This window comes from Bos grunniens, chromosome 28, assembly GCF_055505025.1.
Source record: "Bos grunniens cultivar Pamir isolate PY7600 chromosome 28, Bosgru_T2T1.0, whole genome shotgun sequence".
NCBI classification, from domain to species: domain Eukaryota; kingdom Metazoa; phylum Chordata; class Mammalia; order Artiodactyla; family Bovidae; genus Bos; species Bos grunniens.
Window position 1 is genome coordinate 37,315,259 of NC_141192.1, and position 12,001 is coordinate 37,327,259.

General features: G+C 42.5%; 1 protein-coding gene across 2 annotated transcripts in view; it reads right to left on the reverse strand.

Moving 5' to 3' along the window:
- Positions 1-12,001, reverse strand: part of GPR137B (G protein-coupled receptor 137B) — a 56,639-nt gene that overhangs the window by 11,531 nt on the left and 33,107 nt on the right. For both annotated transcript variants that reach the window (XM_086382811.1, XM_086382812.1), the window contains exons 4-5: positions 10,712-10,861; positions 6,887-7,015 (exon numbers count right to left, since the gene is read on the reverse strand). In XM_086382811.1, coding sequence (XP_086238937.1) covers positions 6,887-7,015; positions 10,712-10,861 — 279 coding nt within the window. The remainder of the gene's footprint in view (positions 1-6,886; positions 7,016-10,711; positions 10,862-12,001) is intronic.

A 12,001-nucleotide genomic window follows, 5' to 3' on the forward strand; every position in this document is an offset into this window, starting at 1 on the left:
CGGGATGCTTTCAAGGATCAGCAAGGTCATACCTATTTGCATAATTATCATATAAAGAAGCTATTTACCTTTTCTATTGTGTTGACACTGGCACCAGTGATGCAAAAGCTGTAGTTAGCAAAACTGGTGCTGCCTGAGCACATTTCAAAGCAGTGACACCAACTGTACTAGCAGTTACTGTGCTCTTCACCACTACACAGTCACAGTTCAAAAAAGATTCACTTAACAAAGCAGGAAAAACTGACTACTGAAATTTTATTACAAGAAAAAGAACCTGTACAACTCCGAGTTATAGTTACTTTTTTCATGCAACATGACAGCTTTGTTAGGGGAAGCACTCTGATTGAAACCGCCCACCCTGGCCAGGCACCATAGTAACCCTTTGCATGAGTTGTTTTATGACAGGAGATCCTGATAAGGAATACGGAACTAATAAGCCACCACCAACAGGAAGAGTTCAGGAAAGGTTAAAAGGAGATACCGTGTGTCCGTCCACTTCCCAGAATCCCTCTCGCTAGCATCCATCTTGGCTGAGCAATGCGTGCGCCACCAGGAAAGACTCTGAATTAGAATGATTGGTCAAAGACCACCCGGAAACTATCACCATAAAACCCGACATTGCGAGCCACGTGGCAGAGCAGTTCTCCTGGATTCCCTTACCTTACTGCTCTCCACCCAGGTGCCCTTCCCAATAAAATCTCTTGCTTTGTCAGCACATGTGTCTCCTCGGACAATTCATTTCCGAGTGTTAGACCAGAGCCCAGTGTTAGATAAGAGCCCAGTTTCGGGCCCTGGAAGGGGTCCTCCTTCCTGCAACAGCTTCATGACAACCATGGCTTTTCAGCTGTGGACATTTGGCAGACACTCTCTCAAAAATGAATGAACTGAGCTGTAAATCCAAGGAAAACATGTGACTGTTTTCACTGATCAAATTTCACCTTTTAAGCAAACATGAAAGCTTTGGAAACCTTGTATTCTCCACCATGAGGTTGACAGGTTCCGAACATTTGATTTTTTCTGATGATCAGTGGTGAGATTAATGAATGAGATATTTTTCTTGTATTGTATAATGGAAATACAACTTTTGAAAGATATGCATAACTCAATAAACCAAAATTTTCCAAATGACCAATACATGACACGACAAAACCATGCACGGATATAAAGATCCATTCAAAGTGCAAGGCAGATGGGGAGGAGAGAAGATTGCAGAGGAATAGGACAGGGAGAGCACTTTCTCCCTGACAAATTCATCGAAAGATCATTTGAACGCTGAGCAAATATCAAAGTGCAAGGTAAACCAACAGATGTTAACATAGAAAACAACATGAAAAGTTCACTGATACAGTTTTAGATTCCAAATTGCAGCTAAGAAATCTTAAGAAATCATATCTCATTGAGTTTGGGTGTATATTAAAAAATACATTTATATTAAAATGTGAGGCTTGATTTTCTTCATGTACTTCAAAACAACATATCACAACAGAAGCAGATAGGAGAATGTAGCTGTCTTCCATTAAGCCAGACATTAAAAAGTCACAAAATTTAAACAATGAAGAACTAAAGAACCTCTTGATGAAAGTGAAAGAGGAGAGTGAAAAAGTTGGCTTAAAGCTCAACATTCAGAAAACTAAGATCATGGCATCCGGTCCCATCACTTCATGGCAAATAGATGGGGAAACAGTAGAAACAGTGGCTGACTTTATTTTTCTGGGCTTCAAAATCACTGTAGATGGTGACTGCAACCATGAAATTAAAAGACGCTTACTCCTTGGAAGGAAAGTTATGACCAACCTAGACAGCATATTAAAAAGCAGAGACATTACTTTGCTGACAAAGGTCTGTCTGGTCAAGGCTGTGGTTTTTCCAGTAGTCATGTATGGATGTAAGAGTTGGACTATAAAGAAAGCTGAGCGCTGAAGAATTGATACTTGAACTGTGTTGTTGGAGAAGACTCTTGAGAGTCCCTTGGACTGCAAGGAGATCCAACCAGTCCATCCTAAAGGAGATCAGTCCTGAGTGTTCATTGGAAGGACTGATGTTGAAGCTGAAACTCCAATACTTTGGCCACCTGATGCGAAGAGCTGACTCATTGGAAAAGACCCTGATGCTGGGAAAGATTGAGGGCAGGAGGTGAAGGGGATGACAGAAGATGAAATGGTTGGATGGCATCACTGACTCAATGGACATGAGTTTGAGTAAACTAGGAGTTGGTGATGGACAGGGAGGCCTGGCGTGCTGTGGTCCATGGGGTCACAGAGTCAGACACAACTGAGCAACTGAACTGAACTCTTCTCATTAATTTGTTTTGGAGAATATAGTTCTTCTTCATAAAAAAAATTATGGTAACACATTATGGGTTTATTTATAATTAATTAACAAATATTTTTTAAAATTACACATATACATACCTCCAAACTAGCTTGTTGGTGTGCTCAATAACTTATCAATGTAACCCCAAATAGCCAAAGCAATCTTGAACAAAAAGAACAAAGCTGGAGTAGGCATCATGCCCCCTGATTTCAAACTATTTTACAAAGCTATAGTAATCAAAACAGTATGGTATTGGCATAGAAGCAGACACATAGATCAACAGAACAGTATAGAGAGCCCAGAAAGAAACCTATGAATATATGGTCAACTAAATTATCACAAAGCAGTCAAGAACACGCACGAAGGAAAGGACAGCCTCTTCAATGAATGGTGCTGGGAAAACTGGACTATAATCTTACATCATACACAAAAATTAACTCCAAATGGATGGAAGACTTGCAGGTAAGACCTGAAGCCATAAAACTAGAAAAAAGGATTGGCAGTAAGTTCCTTGATATTCATCTTGATGATGATTTTGGGGTCTAACTCCAAAAGCAAAGGAAACAAAATAAAAAATAAACAAGTGGGACTACATCAAACTAAACAGGTTCTGCACAGCAAAAGAAAACCATCAACAAAATGAAAAGGCAGCCTACCAAATGGGAGAAAATATCTGCAAGTCAAGGATAGGAGTTGATATACAAAATATGTAAAGAACTCATACAACTCAATAGCAAAAACAAATGGAACCACTGCACACCTGTCAGAATAGCTACTATCAAAAAGAAAAGTGTTAGCGAGGATGCAGAGAAAAGGGAATCATTGTGTGTTGTTGGTGAGAATATAAATTAATGCAATCACTATAGAGGTTCCTCAAAAAATTAAAAACAGAACTACCTCATAATCCAGCAGTTCCTCTTTTGCATACTTATCTGAAGAAAATGAAAATATTAATTCAAAAGGATATACACATCCCCATGTTCACTGAAGCATTATTTACAATAGCCAAGATATGGAGACAACCCAAATGTCCACCGATGCATGAATGGATAAAGAAAATGATATGCACACACACAAACTATTCAGTCATAAAAAGAATGAAACCTCCTGATAAACCACAATGGGAAAGAATATGACAAAGAATACATATATGCATAACTGAGTCACTTTGCTGTACAGCAGAAATTAATACAACATTGTAAATCAACTATACTACAATACTTTTTTTTAAAAGAATGAAATCTCGCTATTTGCAAAAATATGGTTGAATCTTGAGAGCACTATGTTAAGTGAAATAAGTCAACTAGAAAAAGGTAAAAAGAGATAAATAGCATATCATTTCACTTATATAGGGAATCTAAAAACAGACAAACACCAAGCTCACAGATATAGAGAACAGATTGGTGGCTGCCTGAGATAGGAAGGAGGTGGGTGAAATAGGTGGAAGGGGTCAAAAGATACAAACTTCCAGTTATAAAAATGAATGAGTCATGAGGATTCACATACAGCATGGTGACTATAGTTAATACTGTACTGCATATTTGAAAGTAGCTGAAAGAGTAGATCTTCGAAGTTCCTATCACATACACAAAAATTTTGTAGACTATGTGCGGTGACACATTAGTTGGACCTATTGTGGTGATCATCTTGCGATATATATAAATACCAAATCATTACACTGTATACCTAAAACTAATTTATATCAATTATACCTCAATAAACAAATAATAACTAATAATGTATCAGTGTAAAGTATCCTGAGGCCAAAAAGTTTGGGAACCACTGCTCTAGATAATACCCTAAACAGTAGATATATTCAAACACAAGAGCCAAGTAACTCCATATACACAGAGGGTGTGTTAAGGCTGCATGTTTCCCTGGATAATGCGACCTGAGAGGACAGATGAACTATCCATTTTATTCTGTCTTTATTTAACTCATTATTCACTAAGGAATTTTGTAGAAACTAATGCCTGTGGCTGGTGACTTTTATTTTGGCCAGCCAAAAATTAATTCTGCTATTTTACTAGCACTTTGTGGGTTGTTATATTCAGTAATTACACCTGTCACACCTGTAAAGTCTCCTCCAGCACCGTGAGCTTCATTTTCTCTTTCCTTATCAGAACCAATCACTTAGGCTTTCTGTCTTCTTTTGGGCTAATATTCACAATGTCTGAATCAGAACTGTATTTTGCAGAACTATCATCTTTTAAGACACTAGTATACAGGTCACTCAGATAATCAGAGAAAGGATCTGCATAAAATTCACCAAAAAATTCATTCAAAATTTCGAGATGCATCATTTTGAAAATTTTACAGTAATAAATTTGCATTTATAATATACATAAAGTGAAGTTGCTCAGTCATGTCCGACTCTTTGCACCCCCATGGACTGCAGCCTACCAGGCTCTGAGGAGCCTCTCAGTCCATGGAATTTTCCAGGCAAGAGTACTGGAGTGGGTTGCCATTTCCTTCTCTGGGGGATCTTCCCAACCCAGGGATAGAACACAGGTCTCCGGCACTGCAGGCAGACACTTTACCGTCTGAGCCACCAGGGAAGCCTTATAATATACACAGGGTTGGAACAAAAATCTAATGAAGCAAAACGTGAATGATAATGACAATCATAAGCTATAGAAGGAACCTTTGATTAATTTTAAGCTCTAACAACTTGGCACAGTGATGTCAACTGTATCACTCTCTAAAAACATGTTGTCTCTGGTCCATAATGTTTGGGTAACAAAAGACATATTAATGCACCTCTGGTCAATAATTTGTTAATAAAATAGTACTTTGAATGACAGACTTTCACTCCTTAGGACCCAGATGTCCAGTCTCTCCTTCAGACTGCCTTAGATTTTGGGAGTATAGCTAAGCCTCTGACATACTAAGAAGTGGTAAGAAGGCTGTGGAAAGCCAAGGAAAAGCATAGAGAGCAGAGGGATTTTTGTTAAGAGGCTCCTTCCAGAAAACTTCAACTTCTTCAGAAAAGGAAGAAAAATAAGGCACTGGACTCTAGCCTAGAGTCCAGTGCCCACTCTCCTCATGTTTCTCTGCTACCAACGCCGAAGAATTTGAGTCTGACTTTATAGAAGCCTCCAGGAGTTTCCAATGCCAGGAATAGTCAGCGGGGGCATCGAATTGCTGTTCTGAAGGTAAAAATGGCAAAAGGAGAGGAAACTGACCCTCAGAACCGGAAAATGGTGCCCACTGCCACTCTATCTTCAGGGGCTTATGGGTCAGGCTGCAGTTCTCCACCAACCACCCCCTTCCAGTTTTACTTTTATTTTTTTTACTTTTTCCTATTCCTGGCTCACCAGTGACTATCTAGAGATGAATAAGAAAGAGACAAGATAAAACACAAGTTGGTCATGAAAACCAGTGCTTTCCTTGCCACCCACGCTGTGCTTATGTTGACCAAAAACCATTACTCTACTTTTCTGTGGGCTTCTCTGGTGGCTCAGACAGTAAAGAATCTTCCTGCAATGCATGAGACCTGGGTTCGATCCCTGGGTCGGGAAGATCCCCTGGAGAAGGGAATGACAACCCAGTCAAGTATTCTTGCCTAGAGAATTGGATGGACAGAGGGCTACAGTCCTTGGGGTCACAAAGAGTCAGACATGACCGAGAAAGTCACACACACACACGTACTTTTCTGTGGGCTTCACAGATCAGTGATTCTACCACTAGTTCCTCTGGGTGGAATAATTCGTGGAACAAAGCTTCCATGAGCTCCCTCACAGTACCAGGTTTTGCATTTTCTGCCCCCTCCCATAAGGACATTTATATGAAGCTGGTTGACCAGAAATGCGACTGAGTTGGGGGAGTGATTTAAGCATTCTTCACAATAAAGTTGTCTTCCCTACCACCCCCTCCCCTAATCACCATCCAGCACAACACAGGGGTGAAGAGCTGACTTACCATTCTCCATTTTCCTTGGCTAAAATAAAAGCTTCTATATTTGGTTCATAGCAAGTCAAGGCTCAAAGACTAGTGAGGCAGCTGTTTCATTAGGAAAAAAGTTAATCACTATCTCCAGGATTCGAGATGCAATGTTTTTGGGTGTTTTTTTCTTTTTTTGGTAAAATTAAACTGAAAAACAAGTTTCCCTCAAAAGATAATGAATGGAAAAGAAAGTCTCAATGAAACAAAGGAACTTTTCATATTAGAATAAGATGGAAGAATCTATCAAAAATCTAAGAAAAAATTCCAACTGTAGGCTTTGTGATTAGAATTAGGAGATGTTTTCTGCAAAAGAATCCACCTGCAATGCAGGAGATCCCAGTTCGATTCCTGGATCGGGAAGATCTGCTGGTGCAGGGATAGGCTACCCACTCCAATATTCTTGAGCTTCCCTTGTGGCTCAGCGAGTGAAGAAATCCTCCTGCAATGCAGGAGACCTGCGTTTGATCCCTGGGTTGGGAAGATCCCTGGGAGAAGGGAAAGGCTACCCACTCCAGTATTCTGGCCTGGAAAATTCCATGGACTGTGCAGTCCATAGGGTCGCAAAGAGTCGGACACGACTGAGCGACTTTCACACTCACTTTCTGCAAATACAAAGTGGATTACTTACAAGGTCTTTCGTAGAATTTCTGACTCGGAAGAAGTAGACCACTAAGGTGGTAGGTAAGAGTTCCCACACAAAGAGGACCACTCCAAACACTATGTATCCGGCATCTCCCAGCTGATTCTTCAAATCCGCCTGGGGAGGAGAGAGGGAGAAAATGGAGAGTCACCAGACTGAGGACAGAACAAGTTTGATTCAGTTCTAATATGACAGAGACTAAATCTAATACAGTGTAATTTCTTCCCCCTAAAACATGCACGTTGAAATCAGATACTATTAATGCTACTGTGCCAGACCTTGGTGGTTGGGGGGGTAGTTATTTAAACCATATAGGATAGATAATTTTAAAAACATTTTATTTAGTTAGTTTTTGACTGTGCTGGGTCTTCATTAATGCATGGGCTTTTCTCTAGTCACGGTGAGTGGGGGCTACTCTCTAGCTGTGGTGCTCGGGTTTCTCACTGCAGTGGCTTCTCTTGTAGAGCGTAGGCTCGGGGGCTTGTGGGCTCAGTAGTTGTGGCACACCCACTTAGCTGCCCCTTGGCATGGTGGGTCTTCTGGGACCAGGGATTGAATCCATGTCCCCCGCGTTAGCAGGCAGATTCTTAACCACTGGACCACCAGGGAAGTCCCAGGAGAGACAATTATCTTCTTCGAAATATTCAAAGACAGTAACTGCCAGTCTCTGATGCTTCATTCCTTCACCCTCCAGGAATCTTCCTTACATCCAAATGAAGTCTCTAAGCTAACTTTTCTTTGACAACCGAATAATGATATTGTTCTGCTGCCTTCTCCCAATTCTTTTTTAAAATCATTTTTTGGCTACACTGTGTGTCATGCAGGATCCTAGTTCCCCAGCCAGGAATCAAACCCGTGCCGCCTGCATTAGAAACATGGAATTCTAACTACTAGACCACCAGGGAAGTCCCTCTCCCAATTCTTTTTTTTTAAATATTTATTTGGCTGCACCAGTTCTTAGTTGCAGCATGTGAGATCTATCTAGTTCCCTCACCAGGGATCAAACCCAGGTACCCTGCATTGGGAATGCAGTCTTAGCCACCAGACCATGAGGGAAGTCCCCCACCTCCCAGTTCTCAAGAGCAGCATATCACAATCGTAGCCTTAGTCTAATCCTTGGAATAAATGTGTCAGTTTTTTTTATTTCTCTTCACATTAACCACATCCTATATTTACATTTTAAAGCCTACAGCAGGCTAGACTGTCTAGAAAAAAAAAGCCTCCCAGTCCAGGATGCTGGCCTCCTGGACCAGTGAGACAGCTGAGCAGATGGGGTGTAGCAGCGCGCTCCTTTCTGAAGGCCAGAGGCAGGATGTGTGAGGCTATTTCTGGGCAAGTCTGTCAGAAAGGCCGGCATTTCAAAGGAAGACAGAAACGCCATCAAACCATAAAGGGCCGGTCCCTACACGGAACCCTCTCACCTTCTCCACCACATTGTGCTCAAAGTATACGCGTGCACGCTAAGCCGTTTCAGTCGTGTCCGACTCTTTGTGGCCTCATGGACTTGTTCCCTGCCAGGCTCCTCTGTCCATGGGATTCTCCAGGCAAGAATACTGGAGTGGGTTCGCCGTGCCCTTTTCCGGGGGATCTTCCTGACCCAGAGATGGAACCCAGGTCTCCGGCATTGGCAGGAGGGTTCTTTACCGCTAGTGCTGCCGGGGAAGCCTTAAACTACAGTACCCAAAACCAATCTCGCGCCTCTTCAGAAAGATGACTCAAACGCTGCACTGAAACTCCACCCACATGTCTCAGAAGTGTGCTGTGTGCTCCACCATTCTACACACATGACCTGCATCTTGGGGCCATCCACTGGCTCCTAGATTATTTTGGCTGCGACACACAGATCCTGACATCTATAAACAAACAGCCACTCAAAACAACGGAATTGTGTTGTGATAAAAATTTGTGGTATTTTGAATTCATTGTATTTATAAGCTCTTACTTGAAAGAAGCATTGAAATAAGTATTTTGTTAAAACCAAATCCTTGTGGCTTCATGGGGAGAGAGTCTCAGTTTGGGAAGATGAAGACGGTCTGGAGATGGATGGTGGTGATGGTTGCATGACACTGTGAATGTACTGTGCACTTAGAAATGATTAGTCAGTTGTACCTACATGTTACCATGATAAAAGTCCTCTGGGTATCATGAATAAGTCTCTAATTTATCACTGTTGCACGTTTAGATTTGTATGTATTTGATTTCTCACAACAGGAAATTCTTCACCAGTGCCCTGCCCACCTTCCTCCCACCCTCCATTTGTGCTGTTGGTTTGATTGGTGATTATGATGGTTGTGGTTTGAATCCAGTCTAACGCCTGGCACGAGCCTCTCATGGATTTCATCTTGCCCTCAGTTGTTGTTGTTGTTTTTGGTAGAATCTATCTATTTGAGCTGCACCATGTGGGATTTTAGTTCCCCGATCAGGGATGGAACCCGAGGCCCCTGCACTGGGAGGGTGAAGGCTTAACCACTTGAACCACCAGGGAAGTCCCTGCCATCGGTTTTAACTTAGCACGGTTGTTTTCTTCTTTCCTCCAGAGTGTTAATTCAAGATTTGAACAGTTGGGATTTTAGAGGTGGATTTGTCTACAGTTGGATATTCAGTGTTTACCCAGGAAAATCTCAGGAGCATTCAACCCAGTAAACTCCTACTTTAGAAGCTTCTATTTCTTTGCTTAATGGCTTCTCTGTGTGGCTCTTTTCTTCAGTGGACATAAACTTCTACATGGAAGGATGGGTCTGTTCATTTTTGTGTTTCTGGCACTTTGTCCAGGGCTGGAGACAAAGACATGATACTTTTCAAATTAGAGAATGCTGATTAATTCTCATTCTTTTTTCCCTTCTCTTTGTTTGGCCATACCATGCAGCACATGGAATCTTAATTCCCCAACCAGGGACTGAACCCATGTCCCCTGCAGTGGAAGCACAGAGTCTTCACCACCGGACAGCCCGGGAATTCCCCTCTCAGTCGTTTATATTTTGAGCTTTTGCGAATATGGATGCCATATTATATTTCATTGCTGCTAAGTCGCTTCAGTTGTGTCTGACTCTGTGCAACCCCATAGCCGGCAGCCCACCAGGCTCCTCTGTCCCTGGGATTCTCCAGGCAAGAACACTGGGAGTTGCCATTTCCTTCTCCAATGCATGAAAGTGAAAAGTGAAAGTGAAGTCGCTCAGTCGTGCCCGACTCTTAGCGACCCCATGGACTGCAGCCTACCAGGCTCCTCCGTCCATGGGATTTTCCAGGCAAGAGTACTGGAGTGGGGTGCCATTGCCTTCTCCGATTATATTTCATTACCTTTGTTTATTTTCTACGAATTTCTAGAATACATTATAAAAAAGAAAGAGTTTCATACTGAGATGTAAAATGGGCTCTTTCTAACCCCTTAATATCCTTGGTCACTTTTGTCTACATTTCTTTCGCTTACTGCTCCATTAAAAAAAAAAAAAAAAAAAACACCACTTCATCATTTTATGTGTCTTCTAACCTGAATACAATTCATTTTTATCTTTGCAAATTTCACCCTTTAATAAAATCATATTACATTTATATAAAACCACTTAAAAATTTTAAGTACTGCTTGACAAAAGCCCCAGAAAGTAGCAAGGAGAAGTGTGTCTGTTTTCTAATTTTCTCACAAGACGTGTGAGCTGGAACAAGGCAGGTACTGTGATTGCATTTGACATGAGGATGTAGACACCACCCAGTTAAGTGACTCCCAAGGTCACCCAGCTCTTCAGCAGCAAAAGCAAGGAGCTGACACCTCTCTGCCACACGGCATGCCGCCAAAGCAAGGCTCCAGCGCCCACTGACCTGGTCGGACACATTGTACCAGTCGTAATCAAAGGAATGGACATTCTTGCTCTGAGAGAACGACAGGATGAACAGGTTGTAGCAGGCCCGAGAGGTGTACAGCAGGATGACGGTCACGCCGATGGCGGTCACCTGACACACGGAGGAGCCCTGGAAAAGCAGGAACCGTGAGCGGGGTCCCCGATCCGGGCCCAAGACCAAGGTCCCCTCCCAAGCATGGCCCCTGTTCAGAACTGCTAAACCCTCCCAGCTTCTCTTCCACTCTCAGACCTTCAACCCAACTGTAAGCCTCCCCTCACTCCACACCTACCCTAAAACTTCCAATTCTCTTCAGAGAGATGCTTCAAAACCTGAAAACATGAACTATTTGCCTAAGACCTAGGCTTGGAAGAGCAAGACAGTCAGATGACTTATTTGGTTAAATCTCTAAGTGCCGCGGCTCAGCTCCAAGGATGTTCTGAGCTTATGAGCCCAGGGCCTGCCCCCTGGCTTGGAGACAACAAAACCACCTCAGAGGCATGGCAGCCTGGGGACAGTGGAACTGTGGACAGTGGCTCTGGGTAGGGAGCATGTCTTCAAGACCCAACTGTCCTAGGCTGGGAAGGCTGCAGTCCCACTGTGATTCAGAGCTTGGGATTGTGTGAAAATTGGTCATCTGTGCCCCCACTAATGAAGCTATCAGTGTCCAAAGTTAGCTAAAGGACTGCTAACTGAAAACAGCTGTCGTTGTCATTTAGTCGCTAAGTCGTGTCCCACTCTTTTGCAACCCCGTGGATTGTAGTCCACCAGGCTCCTTTGTCCATGGGATTTCTCAGGCACAAATACTGGAGTGGGTTGCTGTTTCCTTCTCCAGAGGATCTTCCTGACCCAGGGATCAAACCTGTGTCTCCCACACCGGCAGGTGGATTCTTTACCACTGAGCCACCAGGGAAGCCCTGGTGTTAAAAACAGTTAGCCAAAAAACTGAAATTCATTTTTGAGTTTGGAAGTCACTAACTAAATCTAAGCTATTATTTTATTTTGCCAATGGTAGTCCATCAGATTGTTGGCACAGAGGTGATCTAAATCTGACAATCTGACAAAGTGTGACCCCTCCTATTAAAACCACAATTCTGTTTTGTTTTGGCCGCACTACAAGGTCTGTGGCATCTTAGCTCCCTGACCAGGAATTGAACTCGAGCCCTCTGCACTGGAAGCGTGGAGTCTTAACCACTGGACCACCAGGGAAGTCCCCATAATTCTGTTTTCAAAAAGCCTTGAATAGACCTTATATGGGAGACAGTGTAAATA